The 23,058-nt window shown below is 53.9% G+C and overlaps 1 protein-coding gene across 1 annotated transcript in view; it reads left to right on the forward strand.

Moving 5' to 3' along the window:
- naaladl1 (N-acetylated alpha-linked acidic dipeptidase like 1) overlaps window positions 1-23,058 on the forward strand; it is a 230,477-nt gene that overhangs the window by 116,898 nt on the left and 90,521 nt on the right. Inside the window, exons 9-14 of the mRNA XM_059957704.1 lie at window positions 2,750-2,869; window positions 5,895-5,980; window positions 9,457-9,520; window positions 9,739-9,806; window positions 14,471-14,562; window positions 21,042-21,132. Coding sequence (XP_059813687.1) covers window positions 2,750-2,869; window positions 5,895-5,980; window positions 9,457-9,520; window positions 9,739-9,806; window positions 14,471-14,562; window positions 21,042-21,132 — 521 coding nt within the window. The remainder of the gene's footprint in view (window positions 1-2,749; window positions 2,870-5,894; window positions 5,981-9,456; window positions 9,521-9,738; window positions 9,807-14,470; window positions 14,563-21,041; window positions 21,133-23,058) is intronic.

Raw genomic sequence — 23,058 nt, forward strand, 5'->3', positions numbered from 1 at the left:
TGATGAAGGGACGGTGAGGGATTTCCTCGTGCCCGATGGGAGTGAGGAGGTTGTCGGGCCCGGACTGTGGGGATGTTTGATGAAGGGACGGTGAGGGATTTCCTCGTGCCCGATGGGAGTGAGGAGGTTGTCGGGCCCGGACTGTGGGGATCTTTGATGAAGGGACGGTGAGGGATTTCCTCGTGCCCGATGGGAGTGAGGAGGTTGTCGGGCCCGGACTGTGGGGATGTTTGATGAAGGGACGGTGAGGGATTTCCTTGTGCCCGATGGGAGTGAGGAGGTTGTCGGGCCCGGACTGTGGGGATGTTTGATGAAGGGACGGTGAGGGATTTCCTCGTGCCCGATGGGAGTGAGGAGGTTGTCGGACCGGGACTGTGGGGATGTTTGATGAAGGGACGGTGAGGGATTTCCTCGTGCCCGATGGGAGTGAGGAGGTTGTCGGGCCCGGACTGTCGGGATGTTTGATGAAGGGACGGTGAGGGATTTCCTCGTGCCCGATGGGAGTGAGGAGGTTGTCGGGCCCGGACTGTGTGGATGTTTGATGAAGGGACGGTGAGGGATTTCCTCGTGCCCGATGGGAGCTAGAAGGTTGTCGGGCCCGGACTGTGTGGATGTTTGATGAAGGGACGGTGAGGGATTACCTCGTGCCCGATGGGAGTGAGGAGGTTGTTGGGCCCGGACTGTGGGGATGTTTGATGAAGGGATGGTGAGGGATTTCCTCGTGCCCGATGGGAGTGAGGAGGTAGTCGGACCGGGACTGTCGGGATGTTTGATGAAAGGACGGTGAGGGATTTCCTCGTGCCCGATGGGAGTGAGGAGGTTGTCGGGCCCGGACTGTGTGGATGTTTGATGAAGGGACGGTGAGGGATTTCCTCGTGCCCGATGGGAGTGCGGAGGTTGTCGGGCCTGGTCTGTGGGGATGTTTGATGAAGGGACGGTGAGGGATTTCCTCGTGCCCGATGGGAGTGAGGAGGTTGTCGGGCCCGGACTGTGGGGATGTTTGATGAAGGGACGGTGAGGGATTTCCTCGTGCCCGATTGGGGTGAGGAGGTTGTCCGGCCCGGACTGTGGGGATGTTTGATGAAGGGACGGTGAGGGATTTCCTCGTGTCCAATGGGAGTGAGGAGGTTGTCGGACCGGGACTGTGGGGATGTTTGATGAAGGGACGGTGATGGATTTCCTCGTGTCCGATGGGAGTGAGGAGGTTGTCGGGCCCGGACTGTGGGGACGTTTGATGAAGGGACGGTGAGGGATTTCCTCGTGTCCGATGGGAGTGAGGAGGTTGTCGGGCCCGGACTGTGGGGACGTTTGATGAAGGGACGGTGAGGGATTTCCTGTTGCCCGATGGGAGTGAGGAGGTTGTCGGGCCCGGACTGTGTGGATGTTTGATGAAGGGACGGTGAGGGATTTCCTCGTGCCCGATGGGAGTGAGGAGGTTGTCGGGCCCGGACTGTGGGGATGTTTGATGAAGGGACGGTGAGGGATTTCCTCGTGCCCGATGGGAGTGAGGAGGTTGTCGGGCCCGGACTGTGGGGATCTTTGATGAAGGGACGGTGAGGGATTTCCTCGTGCCCGATGGGAGTGAGGAGGTTGTCGGGCCCGGACTGTGGGGATGTTTGATGAAGGGACGGTGAGGGATTTCCTTGTGCCCGATGGGAGTGAGGAGGTTGTCGGTCCCGGACTGTGGGGATGTTTGATGAAGGGACGGTGAGGGATTTCCTCGTGCCCGATGGGAGTGAGGAGGTTGTCGGACCGGGACTGTGGGGATGTTTGATGAAGGGACGGTGAGGGATTTCCTCGTGTCCGATGGGAGTGAGGAGGTTGTCGGGCCCGGACTGTGGGGACGTTTGATGAAGGGACGGTGACGGATTTCCTGGTGCCCGATGGGAGTGAGGAGGTTGCGGGCCCGGACTGTGTGGATGTTTGATGAAGGGATGGTGAGGGATTTCCTCGTGCCCGATGGGAGTGAGGAGGTTGTCGGGCCCGGACTGTGGGGATGTTTGATGAACGGACGGTGAGGGATTTCCTCGTGCCCGATGGGAGTGAGAAGGTTGTCGGGCCCGGACTGTGGGGATGTTTGATGAAGGGACGGTGAGGGATTTCCTCGTGCCCGATGGGAGTGAGGAGGTTGTCGGGCCCGAACTGTGTGGATGTTTGATGAAGGGACGGTGAGGGATTTCCTCGTGCCCGATGGGAGTGAGGAGGTTTTCCGGCCCGGACTGTGGGGATGTTTGATGAATGGACGGTGAGGGATTTCCTGGTGCCCGATGGGAGTGAGGAGGTTCTCGGGCCTGGACTGTGGGGATGTTTGATGAAGGGACGGTGAGGGATTTCCTCGTGCCCGATGGTAGTGAGGAGGTTGTCGGGCCCGGAATGTGGGGATGGTTGATGAAGGGACGGTGAGGGATTTCCTCGTGCCCGATGGTAGTGAGGAGGTTGTCGGGCCCGGTCTGTGGGGATATTTGATAACTGTTTTTGCCTTTTTGAGGAGGGATTTCCTGTGGATGGTACCGATGGTGCCCATGGTGGAGGGGTGGCTGGTTTGTGTGCCGGACTAGGCGAGGTTCTCAACAAGATGTGGGACATATCTCAGAGAGGAGGAGTGGGTTGAGGAATCAGATTGGGATGAGTGCGGCTGAAGACAGTGAGAATAGGCGAAAGCTAAGGGGGCTGGGTGAGGGGCCGTTCAGCCGGACCGGCACACTCCTTCGCTGGCTCCCACCGCTGAGCAACCTCTATTCCTTCACAGACCGCTATGTCCTCTACGGGAACCACCGCGACAGCTGGGTGCACGGCGCCATCGACCCCAGCAGCGGAACGGCAGTGATGCTGGAGATCAGCAGGGTCCTGGGCAAGATGGTGAAGGAGGGTGAGAGGGCAGCTGCCGAGGACAGAGCATCTATCTGACCGCGAGGCGTGGCCACGCTAATGCCCTACGCCCATGCTAATCCCGTACACCCTGACTAATCCCGTACACCGTCACTAATCCCATACACCCTCACTAATCCCGTACACCCTCACTAGTCCCGTACACCCTCACTAGTCCCGTACACCCTCACTAGTCCCATACACGCTCACTAGTCCCGTACACGCTCACTAATCCCGTACACCCTCACTAATCCCGTACACCATCACTAATCCCATACACCCTCACTAATCCCGTACACCCTCACTAGTCCCGTACACCCTCACTAATCCCGTACACCTTCACTAATCCCATACACGCTCACTAGTCCCGTACACCCTCACTAGTCCCGTACACGCTCACTAATCCCGTACACCGTCACTAATCCCGTACACCGTCACTAATCCCATACACCCTCACTAATCCCGTACACCCTCACTAGTCCCGTACACCCTCACTAGTCCCGTACACCCTCACTAGTCCCGTACACCCTCACTAATCCCATACACGCTCACTAGTCCCGTACACGCTCACTAGTCCCGTACACGCTCACTAATCCCGTACACCGTCACTAATCCCGTACACCGTCACTAATCCCATACACCCTCACTAATCCCGTACACCCTCACTAATCCCGTACACCCTCACTAATCCCGTACACCCTCACTAATCCCGTACACAGTCACTAATCCCCTACACCCTCACTAATCCCCTACACCCTCACTAATCCCATACACCCTCACTAATCCCGTACACCCTCACTAATCCTGTACACCCTCACTAATCCCGTAAACCCTCACTAGTCCCGTACAACCTCACTAATCCCCTACACCCTCACTAATCCTGTACACCCTCACTAATCCAGTACACCCTCACTAATCCAGTACACCCTCACTAATCCCGTACACCCTCACTAATCCCGTACACCCTCCCTAATCCCATACACCCTCCCTAATCCCCTACACCCTCATTAATCCTGTACACCCTCACTAGTCCCGTACACCCTCACTGATCCCCTACACAGTCACTAATCCCATACACCCTCACTAATCCCGTACACCCTCACTAATCCCATACACCCTCACTAATCCCGTACACCCTCACTAATCCCATACACCCTCACTAATCCCGTACACCCTCACTAATCCCGTACACCCTCACTAATCCCGTACACCCTCACTAATCCCATACACCCTCACTAATCCCGTACACCCTCACTAATCCCATACACCCTCACTAATCCCGTACACCCTCACTAATCCCATACACCCTCACTAATCCCGTACACCCTCACTAATCCCGTACACCCTCACTAATCCCCTACACCCTCACTAATCCCGTACTCAGTCACTAATCCCCTACACCGTCACTAATCCCCTACACCCTCACTAATCCCCTACACACTCACTAATCCCGTACACCCTCATTAATCCCCTAAACAGTCACTAATCCCGTACACCCTCACTAATCCCCTACACCCTCTCTAATCCCGTACACCCTCACTATTCCCGTACACCCTCACTAATCCACTACACCCTCACTAATCCCGTACACCCTCACTAATCCCGTACACCCTCACTAGTCCCGTACACCCTCACTAGTCCCGTACACCCTCACTAATCCCGTACACCCTCACTTGTCCCGTACACCCTCACTTGTCCCGTACACCCTCAGTAGTCCCATACACCCTCACTAGTCCCGTACACCCTCACTAGTCCCGTACACCCTCACTAGTCCCATACGCCCACACTAGTCCCATATGCCCATACTAGTCCCTCGCTAATCCCATACAGCCTCGCTAATCCTGTGCACCGTCACTAATCCCGTACACCCTCACTAGTCCCGTACACCGTCACTAATCCCGTACACCCTCACTAATCCCGTACACCCTCACTAATCCCCTACACCCTCACTAGTCCCGTACTCCCTCACTAATCCTGTACACCCTCACTAGTCCCGTACACCCTCACTAATCCCGTTGACCCTCACTAATCCCGTACACCCTCACTAATCCCCTACACCCTCACTAGTCCCGTACTCCCTCACTAATCCTGTACACCCTCACTAGTCCCGTACACCCTCACTAATCCCGTACACCCTCACTAATCCCCTACACCCTCACTAGTCCCGTACACCGTCACTAATCCCGTACACCCTCACTAATCCCGTACACCCTCACTAATCCCGTACACCCTCACTAATCCCCTACACCCTCACTAGTCCCGTACTCCCTCACTAATCCTGTACACCCTCACTAGTCCCGTACACCCTCACTAATCCCGTTGACCCTCACTAATCCCGTACACCCTCACTAATCCCCTACACCCTCACTAGTCCCGTACACCGTCACTAATCCCGTACACCCTCACTAATCCCGTACACCCTCACTAATCCCCTACACCCTCACTAGTCCCGTACACCCTCACTAATCCTGTACACCCTCACTAATCCCGTACACCCTCACTAGTCCCGTACACCCTCACTAGTCCCACACATCCTCACTAATCCCATTATCAGTGTAAACCTTTCGTGTCCACATGCAATATCTCCCAAACGTTGTTGTATTCCCATCTCCAGCTACAGGATATGCCCAACAGACACAGGAGGCATGTTATGGGAGCAGACTGAGGCCATTCAGCCCCTCACCTGCTCTGCCATTTCTTCATGGCTGATGTATCATGGCTCCTTAGCCCCATCACCATGACTGTTCTGGGCAAATGTTTCTACACAAGTGGTTTGCCATTGCCTCCTTCTGGGCCGTGTCTTTACAAGACGGGTGACCCCAGCCGTTATCAATACTGGTCAGAGATTGTCTGTCTGGGGTCAGTGGTCATATAACCAGGACTTGTGATCTGCACCGGCTGCTCGTACGACCGTCCACCACCTGCTCCCACGGCTTCACCTCACCCTGATCGGGGTGGGAGGGGTGTAAGCAGGAGATACCCCTTGCCCGGGGGGCAGAATGCCTGACACCTCCTTTTCGTTGCAGGGAAATGGCGTCCGCGACGCTCGATCATATTCGGCAGCTGGGGCGCGGAGGAGTTTGGGCTCATCGGCTCCACGGAGTGGACGGAGGTAGGGTCCTCGTGAGGATCCGCTAACTCAGCACCGCCTCGCGTTCGGAGTGGCAGGGTGTGGGGTCCCCAAACTGAGTGGCTAGCATGCTGGGTTTAGAGCATAAAACAGTAGGGGCCAGGCAGGTTGGGCCTAAAGTATTCCTGTTTGCCCCCCTCCTGTGCAAAGGCCCTGGGCACATGTATATCACCAGCAGGCCTGGGACTTGTACACAGGACGGTATTTGTCAACGTGGAGCGGAGGGCGAGTTTGTGAATCTGGCGGGAGCAAAGGATGTTGGGAATGGTGAGGGAGGGGGTGTGGGACAGGGGGCAGAGAAGGAGTGTCGGGGGTGGGTACAGACACACCCAGCCCTGAGACACCAGGCAAGGTCATTTGATTCCAAACAATCGGTTCATTGATCATTACAGAATGTCTCTCTGGTGCTTCCCGCTCCCTCCCCTCTCCCTTCCCCTTTTCCCAAACATGATTCCCCTCTCCCTGCCCCCTTCCCACTCTCAGTCCACAATAGAGACCCAGATCAGAATCACTGAGTCATAGAAGAATACAGCACAGAAACAGGCCCTTCAGCCCATCCAGTCTGTGCTAAACCATTCAATCTGTCTACTCCCATCGACCTGCACCGGGGTCACAGCCCTCCATACCTCTCCCATCCATCCAAACTTCTCTTAAACATCAAAATCAAAGTTACATCAACCTCCTATGCTGACAGCCTACTCCACACTCTCACCAATCTCTGAGTGAAGTTTCCCCTCACGTTCCCCTTAAACAGTTCACCTGTCACCCTTAACCCTTGACCTCTCCCACCCCACCTCAGTGGAAAAAGCCTGCTTGAATTTACCCTGTCTATACCCCCCATCATTTTATAAACCTCCTCGCAGTCTTCTACAGTCGAGGAATGAAGTCCGAGCCTATTCAATCTTTCCTTTTCGCCCAGGTCCTCAAGTCTCTGTAACAGTTTTGTAAACGTTCTCCGCACTCTTTCAACATTATTTACACGTTTCCTGTAGGCAGGAAACACTTGCATGCATTAAGTTCCTTCTGCCATGTCCCAGCACATTTTCCCAGCTGGTCCAGATCCCTCTGCGATTTTCCTCGCTGTCCACTGCACCCTCAATCTCGGTGTCATCTGCAAATTTGCTGATCCGGTTGACTATGTTACCACCCAGACCGTTGATATGGACGACAAACGACAAGGGCCCGGCACTGATCCCTGCGGCACTCCACTAGTCACAGGCCTCCGGTCAGAGAGGCAACCGTCTACCCCACTCTGTGGCTTCTCCCTCGAAGCCAAGGTCAAATCCAATTCACTGTCTCATCCGGAATGCCAATCAGGCTTATCGCCACACGTACATCGTGCAATTTGTCTTGACTCCTTTGGCGGCTGCGTTGCAGTACAATACATAAAATCACGACAGTCCTGCACAAAGATCTCAGGCACCCGAGCTAGAAATATCGTCCAAGACTTTATGCCCAGTACTGCTGCATGCGTTATGAGGAAAGCCTGTGTGATCGCGGGCATTTCCCTTCAGAGCAAAAGAAGACGAGAGGTGACTTGATCGAGATGTCCAAGATTCGAAGAGGCTTCGGCAGAATGGAGAGCACATAACCCCACGGTTTTCCTGACATGCGTCTGCTTCGACCACCACCCCCCGACAGTGTGGTACAGGCACCCAACAGTCTCCCGAGAAAACTTTCCTCTGCTCACCTTAACATTAACCCCTCCCCATTTACCACCCTGGAAAAAAATTCAACGTTGAAAGTAAATTTCTAATTGAAGTACAGATAGGTCACAATATACAACCCCAAGAGTCATATTCTTGCGGGCATTCACTGTGAACGCTAGAAACACAACGGAGTCAGCACAAAAGCGCACCCAACAGGTGAATAAAACCACAAACTCTGCAAATTCAGAGGAAAGTAAATACACAAATAAGTAATAAATATTCAGATGAACAGACCTTGAAAGTGAGTCCATTGGTGTGAGAACATTTCATTGTTGGGGCAAGTGAGGTTGAGTGAAGTTATCCCCTCTGGTTCAGGAGCCTGATGGTTGAGGGGTAATAACTGTTCCTGAACCTGGTGGTGTGGGACCTGAGGCTCCTGTACCTCCTTCCCGATGGAATCAGTTCAGAGTTGAGGTTATCCTCACTGGTTCAGGAGCCTGATGGTTGAGGGGTAATAACTGTTCCTGAACCTGGTGGTGTGGGACCTGAGGCTCCTGTACCTCCTTCCCGATGGAATCAGTTCAGAGTTGAGGTTATCCTCACTGGTTCAGGAGCCTGATGGTTGAGGGGTAATAACTGTTCCTGAACCTGGTGGTGTGGGACCTGAGGCTCCTGTATCTCCTTCCCGATGGAATCAGTTCAGAGTTGAGGTTACCCCCTCTGGTTCAGGAGCCTGATGGCTGAGGGGTAATAACTGTTCCTGAACCTGGTGGTGTGGGACCTGAGGCTCCTGTACCTCCTTCCCGATGGAATCAGTTCAGAGTTGAGGTTACCCCCTCTGGTTCAGGAGCCTGATGGCTGAGGGGTAATAACTGTTCCTGAACCTGGTGGTGTGGGACCTGAGGCTCCTGTGCCTCCTTCCCGATGGAATCAGTTCAGAGTTGAGGTTATCCTCACTGGTTCAGGAGCCTGATGGTTGAGGGGTAATAACTGTTCCTGAACCTGGTGGTGTGGGACCTGAGGTTCCTTTACCTCCTTCCTGATGGAATCAGTTCAGAGTTGAGGTTATCCTCACTGGTTCAGGAGCCTGATGGTTGAGGGGTGATAACTGTTCTGAAAACTGGTGGTGTGGGACCAGAGGCTCCTGTACCTCCTTCTCGATGGAATCAGTTCAGAGTTGAGGTTATCCTCACTGGTTCAGGAGCCTGATGGTTGAGGGGTAATAACTGTCCCTGAACCTGGTGGTGTGGGACCTGAGGCTCCTGTACCTCCTTCCCGATGGAATCAGTTCAGAGTTGAGGTTATTCCCTCTGGTTCAGGAGCCTGATGGTTGAGGGTAATAACTGTTCCTGAACCTGGTGGTGTGGGACCTGAGGCTCCTGTACCTCCTTCCCGATGGAATCAGTTCAGAGTTGAGGTTACCCCCTCTGGTTCAGGAGCCTGATGGCTGAGGGGTAATAACTGTTCCTGAACCTGGTGGTGTGGGACCTGAGGCTCCTGTACCTCCTTCCCGATGGAATCAGTTCAGAGTTGAGGTTATCCTCACTGGTTCAGGAGCCTGATGGTTGAGGGGTAATAACTGTTCCTGAACCTGGTGGTGTGGGACCTGAGGCTCCTGTACCTCCTTCCCGATGGCAGCAGGGAGAAGAGAGAAGAAGAAGGGTATGAGAATGTGAGTATGTGTGAGTGTGTGAGTGAGTGTGAGTGTTTGTGTGAGTGAGTGTGTGTGTGTAGTGTAGGTGAGAGGGTTAGAAGTGTTTTGGGGGCTTCTCCATTTGGACTGACGTCAGTGTGACCTCTCCCCATCAGGAGTTCTACCGGATACTGACCCAGAGGGCAGTGGCCTACATCAATGTCGACATCGCTGTGTTTGGTGAGGAGATGCATTGCTCTCGCTGTCTGGCCCGTCTCCACCCCCACTACTCACTCAATCCCCTCTTCCCCCCCCTCCTGCCCACTACCCTCCCCAGCTCCCCTCACCGCTTGTTAACTCACCCTCCCCAGACCAGAGGTGTGTGTCTGAGGAGGGGGTTTGTGGGAAGGGCAGCCAGTTCCCTCACTGACCACTTTCTCCGCCGCTCTCGGTTTCAGCCAACGCCACGCTACGGGCCCTGGGATCTCCCGTTGTGCAGAAGGTGGTTTTTGACGCAGCAAAAAAGGTACGTCGAGCATTTACCACACGCCGGACTCCTGCCCGTCCTGCACCTACTCCTCTCCCCCCTTCTCGCTCCTCCCCATCCCACGTATTCAAACACCCCTCTCTCAGAGGAAGTGGGGGCTGCTCGTAAGTCAGAGCGTGGAGGGACAAATGCCCAGCAACGAAGGCTGGTCAGTGGCCTGGGAACTGACCGGGACAATCTCATCACTGCTTGAGCCACGTTTAAAAGTTTGCAAAGGAGACCAAAATTGATGGTGTGGTAGACCATGAAGAATGTACCAAAGACAACAGCGGATGTTAATTGGCTGGAAGGGTGGGCCAAGGTATGGCAAATGGAGTTTAATTCAGATGCAGGTAGATAGGGCTGTAAAGAAAGCCTTGGCATATTGGCCCCCATAAATGAAAGTGTTGAGTACAGGAGATGGGATGTTATGTTGACGTTGTATAAGACATTGGTGAGTAGTGGGCGCAGCTTTGGCCACTGACCTGCAGGAAAGATGGAAACCAGGTTGAAAGAGCACAGAGAAAATCTCCAAGGTTGTTTCCGGGTCGGGAAAGGTGAAAAACATTAGGACTTTATTCCCTGGAATGTGGAAGATTGAGAGGAGGTTTGATAGTGGTGAGGGGTACAGACAGGGTCAATGTCAGCAGGCTTTTTCCACTGAGGTTGGGTGGGACGACAACCAGAGGTCACGGGTTAAGGGTGAAAGGTGAAATGTTGAAGTCCAGACAATCTTTGTATTCACGTCATTGACGGCCATACACATGGGGAGGAAGAAACGTCGGCTGGAAAATGGCAGGTGGATTGGTGAGGGTGGAGAGACACAGGAAGAGTGTGGGACAGGGGGCAGAGAAGGAGTGTCAGGGACGGGTACAGACACACCCAGCCCTGAGACACCAGGCAGGGTCATTTGATTCCAAACAATCGGTTTATTGATCATTACAGAATGTCTCTCTGGTGCTTCCCGCTCCCTCCCCTCTCCCTTCCCCTTTTCCCAACCATGATTCCCCTCTCCCTGCCCCCTTTCCACTCTCAGTCCACAATAGAGACCCAGATCAGAATCAGCTTTATCTTCACTCACATTTGACAGACATCAAACTGGACAGGGTACTGCTGAGTACCCCATACACTTCTGGTTGCCCGGTTAACGCAGAGCGCATTCAACCAGAAAGAGTGCGGGTAAGATTCTCGAGGCGCAGGAGGCTGAGGGGTGACCTGACAAAGTCACGGGGGGCCACAGCTTTTCCCCCAGGGTTGTGGGATCGAGAACCGGAGGGCACAGGTCTGAAGTGGGAGGGGAGAGTTTCTCCACGTGGGTCAGAGGGGGTGGTTGAGCTGGGTACAATTACACGCGACCAGCCGTACGGGTAGGAGAGGTTTCCAGCGGGAGCACCAACCATTAACTGAGGGGACCGTGGGCTCCAGATTGGAAACACCAGGTTCGGTGGGATGTGGGCCAAACGCAGGCCAAAGGGACTAGCATAGTGAGGCTGAATGGCCGGCTCCAGCGTTGGCTGACTCTTTAAGAACCCGAGGGGTGGGTGGGTGTCAGACGCAGAGGGAAAGGGTGGGACGGCCACTCTTCATGTGCTGAGATAGACCGAGGTTAAGAGCACGGCCCAAGAAGAGAGAAATGGAATCAGGTGTCGGGAGAGGCGTGGCCCTGCACTTTGGTACGGGGAATAAAGGCGTCGACTATTATCTACATCGGGAGAGAATTCAACAATGCGAGGAGCAAAGGGAGGCCTGGTGCAGGATTAACTTGCAGGCCGAGCTGGCGGTGAGGAGGGGGAATGCCGAGTCAGCATTCATTTCGAATGGAGCAGAATATACAGGGAAGGAAGCAATGCCAAAGCTGTTCGAGGCACCAGTGAGGCCTCAACTGGGGCATTGTGGGCAGCTTTGGGCCCCTTATTTCAGAAAGGATGTGCTGACATCGGAGAGGGTTCACAGGAGGCTCACAAGGGTGATTCTGGGAATGAAAGGGTTAACATATGAGCAGTGATTCAAGGCTCTGTATTCGCTGGGATTTCAGAATGAGGGGGGATCTCACTGAAAGCTATCAAATGTTGAAAGGGTTAGATCGAGTGGATGTGGAGAGGATGTTACCTATCGTGGGGGAGTCTAGGACCAGAGGACACAGATAGAGTGGATGTGGAGAGGATGTTTCCTATAGTGGGGGAGTCTAGGACCAGAGGACACAGATAGAGTGGATGTGGAGAGGATGTTTCCTATAGTGGGGGAGTCTAGGACCAGAGGACACAGATAGAGTGGATGTGGAGAGGATGTTTCCTATAGTGGGTGAGTCTAGGACCAGAGGACACAGATAGAGTGGATGTGGAGAGGATGTTTCCTATAGTGGGTGAGTCTAGGACCAGAGGACACAGATAGAGTGGATGTGGAGAGGATGTTTCCTATAGTGGGGGAGTCTAGGACCAGAGGACACAGATAGAGTGGATGTGGAGAGGATGTTTCCTATAGTGGGGGAGTCTAGGACCAGAGGACACAGATAGAGTGGATGTGGAGAGGGTGTTTCCTATAGTGGGGGAGTCTAGGACCAGAGGACACAGATAGAGTGGATGTGGAGAGGATGTTTCCTATAGTGGGGGAGTCTAGGACCAGAGGACACAGATAGAGTGGATGTGGAGAGGATGTTTCCTATAGTGGGGGAGTCTAGGACCAGAGGACACAGATAGAGTGGATGTGGAGAGGGTGTTTCCTATAGTGGGGGAGTCTAGGACCAGAGGACACAGATAGAGTGGATGTGGAGAGGATGTTTCCTATAGTGGGGGAGTCTAGGACCAGAGGACACAGATAGAGTGGATGTGGGGAGGATGTTTCCTATAGTGGGGGAGTCTAGGACCAGAGGACACAGACAGAGTGGATGTGGAGAGGATGTTTCCTATCGTGGGGGAATTTAGGACAAGAGGACACAGATAGAGTGGATGTGGAGAGGATGTTTCCTATAGTGGGGGAGTCTAGGACCAGAGGACACAGATAGAGTGGATGTGGAGAGAATGTTTCCTATAGTGGGGGTGTCTAGGACCAGAGGACACAGACAGAGTGGATGTGGAGAGGATGTTTCCTATCGTGGGGGAATTTAGGACAAGAGGACACAGATAGAGTGGATGTGGAGAGGATGTTTCCTATAGTGGGGGAGTCTAGGACCAGAGGACACAGATAGAGTGGATGTGGAGAGAATGTTTCCTGTAGTGGGGGAGTCTGGGACCAGAGGACACAGATAGAGTGGATGTGGAGAGGATGTTTCCTATAGTGGGGGAGTCTGGGACCAGAGGACACAGATAGAGTGGATGTGGAGAGGATGTTTCCTATAGTGGGGGAGTCTAGGACCAGAGGACACAGATAGAGTGGATGTGGAGAGGGTGTTTCCTATAGTGGGGGAGTCTAGGACCAGAGGACACAGATAGAGTGGATGTGGAGAGGATGTTTCCTATAGTGGGGGAGTCTAGGACCAGAGGACACAGATAGAGTGGATGTGGAGAGGATGTTTCCTATAGTGGGGGAGTCTAGGACCAGAGGACACAGATAGAGTGGATGTGGAGAGGGTGTTTCCTATAGTGGGGGAGTCTAGGACCAGAGGACACAGATAGAGTGGATGTGGAGAGGATGTTTCCTATAGTGGGGGAGTCTAGGACCAGAGGACACAGATAGAGTGGATGTGGGGAGGATGTTTCCTATAGTGGGGGAGTCTAGGACCAGAGGACACAGACAGAGTGGATGTGGAGAGGATGTTTCCTATCGTGGGGGAATTTAGGACAAGAGGACACAGATAGAGTGGATGTGGAGAGGATGTTTCCTATAGTGGGGGAGTCTAGGACCAGAGGACACAGATAGAGTGGATGTGGAGAGGATGTTTCCTATAGTGGGGGAGTCTAGGACCAGAGGACACAGATAGAGTGGATGTGGGGAGGATGTTTCCTATAGTGGGGGAGTCTAGGACCAGAGGACACAGACAGAGTGGATGTGGAGAGGATGTTTCCTATCGTGGGGGAATTTAGGACAAGAGGACACAGATAGAGTGGATGTGGAGAGGATGTTTCCTATAGTGGGGGAGTCTAGGACCAGAGGACACAGATAGAGTGGATGTGGAGAGAATGTTTCCTATAGTGGGGGTGTCTAGGACCAGAGGACACAGACAGAGTGGATGTGGAGAGGATGTTTCCTATCGTGGGGGAATTTAGGACAAGAGGACACAGATAGAGTGGATGTGGAGAGGATGTTTCCTATAGTGGGGGAGTCTAGGACCAGAGGACACAGATAGAGTGGATGTGGAGAGAATGTTTCCTGTAGTGGGGGAGTCTGGGACCAGAGGACACAGATAGAGTGGATGTGGAGAGGATGTTTCCTATAGTGGGGGAGTCTAGGACCAGAGGACACAGATAGAGTGGATGTGGAGAGGATGTTTCCTATAGTGGGGGAGTCTAGGACCAGAGGACACAGATAGAGTGGATGTGGAGAGGATGTTTCCTATAGTGGGGGAGTCTCGGACCAGAGGACACAGATAGAGTTCCTCACCACCTCAGTCAGTGCAGAAACTTCTGATTTGGGTTTGGGTGAGCGCCTCGTACGCAGGGGAGGTACGGGTCTCCACCTTCTCGCAGCCCCAGCTCAGAGTCTGACAGTCTGGTTTTCCTTGGCCCTAGGTCCCGGCGCCCGGACACGCAGATCTGACCGTCTACAGTAACTGGATAAAGTACTCCAACCGGACGAGTGCCCAGCACGGCCTCATCCCCTCGTAAGCTTGCCAGGGCCACCTGATCTCTTCCTAACGGTGGAGCGCGAGCTTTCGCCGGTCAGGGCTCCGAGTACCGGAGGTGGGGGGCCGCGTCGGAGGTGGGGGCCGCGTCGGAGGCCGGGGGCCGCGTCGGAGGCCGGGGGCCGCGTCGGAGCTGGGGGGCCGCGTCGGTGGGGGCCGCGTCGGAGGTGGGGGGCCGCGTCGGAGCTGGGGGGCCGCGTCGGAGGTGGGGGCCGCGTCGGAGCTGGGGGGCCGCGTCGGAGCTGGGGCGCCGCGTCGGAGGTGGGGGCCGCGTCGGAGCTGGGGGGCCGCGTCGGAGCTGGGGGGCCGCGTCGGAGGTGGGGGCCGCGTCGGAGCTGGGAGGCCGCGTCGGAGCTGGGGGGCCGCGTCGGAGGTGGGGGCCGCGTCGGAGCTGGGGGGCCGCGTCGGAGGTGGGGGGCCGCGTCGGAGCTGGGGGGCCGCGTCGGAGCTGGGGGGCCGCGTCGGAGCTGGGGCGCCGCGTCGGAGCTGGGGGGCCGCGTCGGAGCTGGGGGGCCGCGTCGGAGGTGGGGGGGCCGCGTCGGAGCTGGGGGGCCGCGTCGGAGCTGGGGGGCCGCGTCGGAGGTGGGGGGCCGCGTCGGAGCTGGGGGGCCGCGTCGGAGGCGGGGGGGGCCGCGTCGGAGCTGGGGCGCCGCGTCGGAGCTGGGGGGCCGCGTCGGAGGTGGGGGGCCGCGTCGGAGGCGGGGGGGCCGCGTCGGAGGCGGGGGGACCGCGTCGGAGCTGGGGGGCCGCGTCGGAGGTGGGGGGCCGCGTCGGAGCTGGGGGGCCGCGTCGGTGGGGGCTGCGTCGGAGGTGGGGGGCCGCGTCGGAGCTGGGGGGCCGCGTCGGAGCTGGGGGGCCGCGTCGGAGGTGGGGGGCCGCGTCGGAGCTGGGGGGCCGCGTCGGTGGGGGCCGCGTCGGAGGTGGGGGGGCCGCGTCGGAGCTGGGGGGCCGCGTCGGAGGTGGGGGCCGCGTCGGAGCTGGGGGGCCGCGTCGGAGGTGGGGGCCGCGTCGGAGCTGGGGGGCCGCGTCGGAGCTGGGGGGGCCGCGTCGGAGCTGGGGGGCCGCGTCGGAGGTGGGGGCCGCGTCGGAGCTGTGGGGCCGCGTCGGAGCTGGGGGGGCCGCGTCGGAGGTGGGGGCCGCGTCGGAGCTGGGGGGCCGCGTCGGAGCTGGGGGGCCGCGTCGGAGGTGGGGGGCCGCGTCGGAGCTGGGGGGCCGCGTCGGAGCTGGGGGGGCCGCGTCGGAGGTGGGGGCCGCGTCGGAGCTGGGGGGCCGCGTCGGAGCTGGGGGGCCGCGTCGGAGGCGGGGGGCCGCGTCGGAGCTGGGGCGCCGCGTCGGAGGTGGGGAGCCGCGTCGGAGCTGGGGGGCCGCGTCGGAGGCGGGGGGGCCGCGTCGGAGCTGGGGGGCCGCTTCGGAGGTGGGGGGCCGCGTCGGAGCTGGGGGGCCGCGTCGGAGCTGGGGGGCCGCGTCGGAGCTGGGGGGCCGCGTCGGAGGTGGGGGGCCGCGTCGGAGCTGGGGGGCCGCGTCGGAGCTGGGGGTCCGCGTCGGAGCTGGGGGGCCGCGTCGGAGCTGGGGGGCCGCGTCGGAGGCGGGGGGGCCGCGTCGGAGGTGGGGGCCGCGTCGGAGGTGGGGGCCGCGTCGGAGCTGGGGGCCGCGTCGGAGCTGGGGGGGCCGCGTCGGAGGTGGGGGCGAGATGCGCAGTTCCTGGGAGGGCTTGCCAGGATGTTCCCGGGACCTGGGGGGGTTCCGACATCAGCAGAGGGTGGACAGCCTGGTGCTGCCTTCCCTGGCTTGCAAAGAGCCTGTGGAGTTGTGGAAGTTTCTAAAATTGAAAGAGAGGCAGGGACAGAGAGAGGAATGGTCGCAGTCCTTGTCCCAGGGTAGAGGAGTCTAAAACTCGAGGGCACAGGTTTAACATGGGAAGGGGAGGGCTTAAGGGAGACCTGGGGGGGGGTGGTGGGAATGGGGAACGAGCTGCCAGAGGGAGCGGTGGGGGCGGCTACAGTTATCCATTTAATCTTTTTTTATACAAATCAGAGGAGAAGTTATCTCGAATACATATTCCAATACAAGTAGAAACAACAAGATGGAGTTGTCAAAATCATATAAGGTTGAGCTCGGATATTAAAGGAACCACAAATCCTCTTAACAATTCAAAACAAATCAAATTGCCATTATTAATTTTTAAAAAACCACTGAACTAACCTAGAACACGAAGAGAGGGAAAAAAAGACTTGGCATTCAGTCTGAGGGTATAATTACGAAGAAAAAGGGGGGGAATCCTTCCGGTCAAATCTGAGAAGTCACGGAGAAGAAGAAAAGAGATTACCTAAAAAAGAGATTACCTAAAAAAGAGAAAAAAAAGTAAAACAAAAAGAAAATTTAAATCGTCTGAAGATATTGAATGAAAGGTCGCCGGGTTTGCTCAAATTCAAAAGGTGTATCGAAAGTTTGACTTCTAATTTTCTCCAAGCTTAAACTCGACATAATGGCGGAGAGCCAGAAAAGAACAGTCGGTGGGTTAGGATTAAAACAGTAGGTGGATTAAAATAATCTCCTTACTTTAGATTATACAGAGGAACTCGTCAGGGTTGCCCCCTCAGCCCTTTATTATTTAATTTGGTTTTAGAACCACTTGCTATTGCTCTTAGGGATTCTAACTCTGTGCAGGGTGTTAAGAGAGGAGATAAATTACATAAGGTTTCATTATACGCAGGTGATTTATTAGTTTACATTTCAGACCCTAGGAAATCTGTTCCCTCTATGATATCCATATTTACTGAATTTAGTAGATTCTCTGGATATAAAATGAATTTACATAAAAGTGAATTATTTCCTATTAATAGTTATTCTGATTATTATGATCAAATACCTTTCAATATTGCTAAAAATTATCTTACCTATCTTGGTATTAAAATTACTAAAAAGTTTAAAGATTTATATAAGTATAATTTTCTTCCTCTAATTGAATATACAAAACAAATGCTTTCTAAATGGTCGTCTAAGACGATGTCGTTAATTGGTCAAATAAATGCTATAAAAATGGTAATATTACTGAAATTTCTATATACGTTTCAAGCTGTTCCATCCTTCGTCCCGAAAACATTCTTTGATAGAATAGATTCTATGATCCTGTCAGATATCTGGAATAATAAGAGTTCTAGATTGAGTGAACCTTTATTGCAAAAATCAAAAAAAGATGGATTGGCATTACCAAACTTTAGATTTTACTATTGGGCAATTTTGGATCTACGGTATAGATAATCAGGACTGTCCTTCACGGTTGGACTGGGCGGAGAGCTCGGTGAGGGGGTTTTCTTTGGCTTCCTGACCGGCAGCTCCTCGTCCTCTTTGGTTTTCTACGACTGGTAGGCAAGGTCTTGGTCCCATTGTTAGACACAAATTAAAAACTTGCGTTCAGTTTCGCAGAATTTTTGATTTGAATAACTTTGTTCCCTCCAGTAATATCCATCTTAACTATTTTTTTAAACCATCAATTCTGGATAAGGCCTTTTTAATATGCAAAACTAAGGGAATGAAAGCTTTTCAGAGAATTGTTTAACGTCTTCTTCGCAGTTGGTGGATAAATACCTAACGCACAATTTTTTTAGATATTTGCAAGTCAGAAATTTATTTACGAGATTTATTACCAAACTATCCACTTGCTCATTTACCAAATACGATAGATGTTATTTTTCAGCCTAAGCCATCTCAAAAAGGATTGACAGCCATTATATAAAAACGGCTTATGAATTTTCGAATGATGTCTAAAGGTTAAGCGTGTTTGGGAACTGGAACTTTGGGAGTCACTTTCAGATGATGAATGGAATAAAATTTATCATTTAGCAGACAACTCATCCATCTGCGCCCGTCACTCCTTGAATCAATTCAAGGCAGTGCGCAGGACGCATATGTCAAAAGATAAACCAGAGCATATTGTTTCTAATATAAATCCCACCTGTGACAGATGTAATGCTGGCTGGCCACCTTAACGCATATGTTTTGGTCTTGTATAAAGTTAAATAATTTTTGCAGAGGCATCCAGAGTCATCGGTTTGGACCTACAACCTAGTTCACTTACGGCAATCTTTGGGATCACTCCAAAGGCAGCATGAAACGCACGAGAGCTATTTTGTTGTATTGGGGCGGCTATGTTTAATAGACATTTGGACAGGGGAGGACTGGAGGGATAAGGGGCCAATGCAGGCAAGTGGGACTCATTTGGTCAGCGTGGTCAATGGGCCCAAGGACTTGTTTCTGCAGTGTAACACACCAACTCTAACCGTACAGGACTCTGCAGTAGTCTCGGGCACATGTATGGAGCCAGGCTGCCTGAGACTTTCGCACAGTACCGTATTTGTCAACGTGGAGCGGAGAGCGAGTTTGTAAATCTGGCGCGAGCAAAGGATGTTGGGAATGGTGAGGGTGGAGAGGGGTGTGGGACAGGGGGCAGAGAAGGAGTGTCGGGGGTGGGTACAGACACACCCAGCCCTGAGACACCAGGCAAGGTCATTTGATTCCAAACAATCGGGTTATTGATCATTACAGAATGTCTCTCTGGTGCTTCCCGCTCCCTCCCCTCTCCCTTCCCCTTTTCCCAACCATGATTCCCCTCTCCCTGCCCCCTTCCCACTCTCAGTCCACAATAGAGACCCATATCAGAATCAGGTTTGTCATCACTCACATATGTCATGAAATTTGTTTTTTTTTGTTGCGGCAGTACAGTGCTTTGGAGAGGGATAGGAACAGACAAGTTAGGAAAGTGTTAGGAACTTGGAAGCATAAATTAGAAACAGGTGTACAGGGAAATATACTGAAGAAAAGTGGCAAATGTTCAGGGGATACTTACGTGAAGTTCTGCGTACACACGTTCCAATGAGACAGGGAAAGGATGGCAGGAACCGTGGTGTTCAAAGGCTGTTGAAAATCTAGTCAAGAAGAAGAGCTTATGAAAGGTAAAAAAAAATCAGATAATGATAGAGATCCAGAAGATGATAAGGCTAACAGGAAGGAGCTTAAGAATGAAATTAGGAGAGCCAGAAGCGGCCATGAGCAGGCATGATAAGTGTGAGGTGGTTCATTTTGGTAGATCAAATATGATGGCAGAATATAGTATTAATGGTAAGACTCTTGGCAGTGTGGAGGGTCAGAGGGATCTTGGGGTCCGAGTCCATAGGACACTCAAAGCTGCTGCGCAGGTTGACTCTGTGGTTAAAAAGGTGTATGTATTGGCCTTCATCAACCATGGGATTGAGTTTAGGAGCCGAGAGGTAATGTTGCAGCTATATAGGACCCTGGTCAGACCCCACTTGGAGTACTGTGCTCAGTTCTGGTCGCCTCACTACAGGAAGGATGTGGAAGCCATAGAAAGGGTGCAGAGGAGATTTACAAGGATGTTGCCTGGATTGGGGAGCATGCCTTATGAGAATAGGTTGAGTGAACTCGGCCTTTTCTCCTTGGAGCAACGGAGGATTGGAGGTGACCTGATAGAGGTGTACAAGATGATGAGAGGCATTGATCGTGTAGATAGTCAGAGGCTTTTTCCCAGGGCTGAAATGGCTAACACGAGAGGGCACAGTGTTAAGGTGCTGGGGAGTAGGTACAGAGGAGATGCCAGGGGTGGAGTGGAGTGGTGAGTGTGTGGAACGGGCTGTCGGTGATCTGCTGTAGATTGTCTATGTTTCCTATATGTGCATGATGCTGTGTACGATTGTCGGTTCTGTGTTTTGTATCTGGGCCCCAGAGTAACACTCTGTCCTTTGGCTGTGTGGTCGAATGATAAGTCAAGCTCAGCTCGAAGGAAGTGGAAGAGGTGCAGTATTTTCAGGGATAGTGCCGGACCTGAGGGCCTGAGATACAGAGAGAGTTCGGACCGGCTCGGAAGCTCATCCTTGGGGAAGCAGTGACTGAGGAGAAGCACAGAATGCACTCTGAGGGTGAGGGAATCGAAGATTGAGGGTGTAGTTTTAAGGTAAATGTTTAAACGTAAGGAGGCATTTTTTAAAATAGATGGAGGAATTGGTAGAATAACAGTTCTGAAAGCTCAGTGCTTCAGTTGACACCCATATCCCACAGCCACTACACACCCAGGTTTGGTGTAATCTACGGATTTACTAATCCATCCAAATCATCGCCGGTTCCAAACGCGACCCATGCCATGCCACAGTCTACAGTGAGACTCCCAACACATCCGTTCTGTTCTGTACATTGAGAGTCCCAAGACCCAAATGGACCAAATGCCGTGGTCCTGAATCGGCGGGAACACACACAAACTGCTGGAGGAACTCAGCACGCACGGAGCAGAGTAAACGGGCCTGTCCCCGCGCCGTCTCTCAGTGGCTCCAGCGCTTGCCTGTTAGGGACAGTCAGGACAGGCTTCAGCACCGTAAACCAGGCCACGGGCCCTCGTATGCGACCCCACAGGGCAGTCTGACCTCTCTAAACTACGTCTCTTACTGCAGCATGACTTCCCTGGGCTCAGGCAGTGACTACGCCTCCTTCTTCCACTACCTGGGCATCAGCTGCATGGACATCGCCTACACCTTCGACAGGGTGAGACTGACCCCCACCCCTAGGCTCCCCCACAGTCACGCGGTCATCCTGTGGAACTGCTGTGTGTGTGTGAGTGTGAGTGTGTGTGCGTGTGTGTGTGAGTGTGTGTGTGTGTGAGTGTGAGTGTGTGTGCGTGTGTGTGTGAGTGTGTGGGTGTGTGAGTGTGTGTGTAAGTGTGAGTGAGTGTGTGTGTGTGTGTGTGTGTGAGAAAGTGGGTCTGTGAGTGCGTATGTGTGTGTGTAAGTGTGTGTGTGTGAGAGTGGGTCAGTGAGTGTGCGTGTGAGAGTGGGACTGTGAGTGTGAGTGTGAGTGTGTGTGTGTGTGAGAGTGGGTCTGTGAGTGCATGTGCGTGTGTGAGTGTGTGTGTATGTGTGTGAGTGTGTGTATGTGTGTGTGAGTGGGACTGTGTGTGTGTGTGAGTGGGTCTGTGTGTGTGTGAGTGTCTGACTGTGTGTGTGCGTGTGTGAGAGTGGGTCTGTGAGCGCGTGTGTGCGTGTGTGTGTGTGTGAGAGAGTGGATCTGTAAGTGTGTGTGTGTGAGTGTCTGTGAGTGTGTGTGTGTGTGAGTGGGTCTGTGAGTACATGTGTGTGAGTGTCTGTGAGTGCGTGTGTGTGTGTGAGAGTGGGTCTGCGAGTGTGTGAGTGCGTGTGTGTGTGTGAGAGAGTGGGTCTGTGAGTGTGTGTGTGTGAGTGGGTCTGTGAGTGTGTGTGTGTGAGAGTGGGTCTGTGAATGTGTGTGTGTGTGTGGGTGGGTTTGCGTGTGGGTGTGTGTGAGAGAGAGTGTGGGTCTGTGAGTGTGTGAGTGCATGTGTGTGTGAGAGTGGGTCTGTGAGAGTGGGTCTGTTAGTGTGTGTGCGTGAGAGAGAGTAGGTGTGTGCGTGTGAGTGTGTGTGAGAGAGAGAGAGTGTGTGTGTGTGAGAGTGGGTCTGTGTGTGTGTGTGTGTGTGAGAGAGAATGGGTCTGTGAATGTGAGTGTGTGTGAGAGTGTGTGAGTGCGTGTGTGTGTGAGTGTGAGAGTGTGTGTGTGAGTGTGTGTGAGAGAAAGTGGGTCTGTGAGTGTGTATGTGTGTGTGTGAGTGTGTATGTGTGTGTGTAAGTGTGTGTGTGAGAGTGGGTCTGAGTGTGTGCGTGTGTGAGTGTGCGTGTGAGAGTGGGTCTGTGAGTGCATGTGTGTGTGTGAGTGTGTGTGTGTGTGTGAGTGTGTGTGAGAGTGGGTCTCTGAGTGTCTGAGTGCGTGTGTGTGTGTGAGAGTGGGTCTGCGAGTGTGTGAGTGCGTGTGTGAGAGTGGGTCTGTGAGTGTGTGTGTGTGAGAGTGGGTCTGTGAGTGTGTGTGTGTGTGAGTGTGTGTGTGTGTGAGTGCGTGTGTGTGTGTGAGAGTGGGTCTGCGAGTGTGTGAGTGCGTGTGTGAGAGTGGGTCTGTGAGTGTGTGAGTGCGTGTGTGTGTGTGAGAGTGGGTCTGCGAGTGTGTGAGTGCGTGTGTGAGAGTGGGTCTCTGAGTGTCTGAGTGCGTGTGTGTGTGTGAGAGTGGGTCTGCGAGTGTGTGAGTGCGTGTGTGAGAGTGGGTCTGTGAGTGTGTGTGTGTGTGTGAGAGTGGGTCTGTGAGTGTGTGTGTGAGAAAGTGGGTCTGTGAATGTGTGTGTGTGTGAGGTGAGAGAGGGTGTGTGTGTGTGATAGAAAGTGGGTCTGTGAATGTGTGTGAGGTGAGAGAGGGTGTGTGTGTGTGTGAGAGTGGGTCAGTGAGTGTGTGTGTGTGAGAGTGGGTCTGTGAGTGCATGTGTGTGTGAGTGTGTGTGTGTGTGAGAGAGAGTGTGAGTGTGTGTGTGTCTGTGTGTGTGAATGTGAGTGTGTGAGGTGAGAGAGGGTCTGTGAGTGTGTGTGTGTGTGAGAGAGAGAGAGTTTGTGTGAGAGTGGGTCTGTGAGTGCGTGT

Source organism: Hypanus sabinus, assembly GCF_030144855.1.
Source record: "Hypanus sabinus isolate sHypSab1 chromosome 31 unlocalized genomic scaffold, sHypSab1.hap1 SUPER_31_unloc_2, whole genome shotgun sequence".
Taxonomy (NCBI): Eukaryota; Metazoa; Chordata; class Chondrichthyes; order Myliobatiformes; family Dasyatidae; genus Hypanus; species Hypanus sabinus.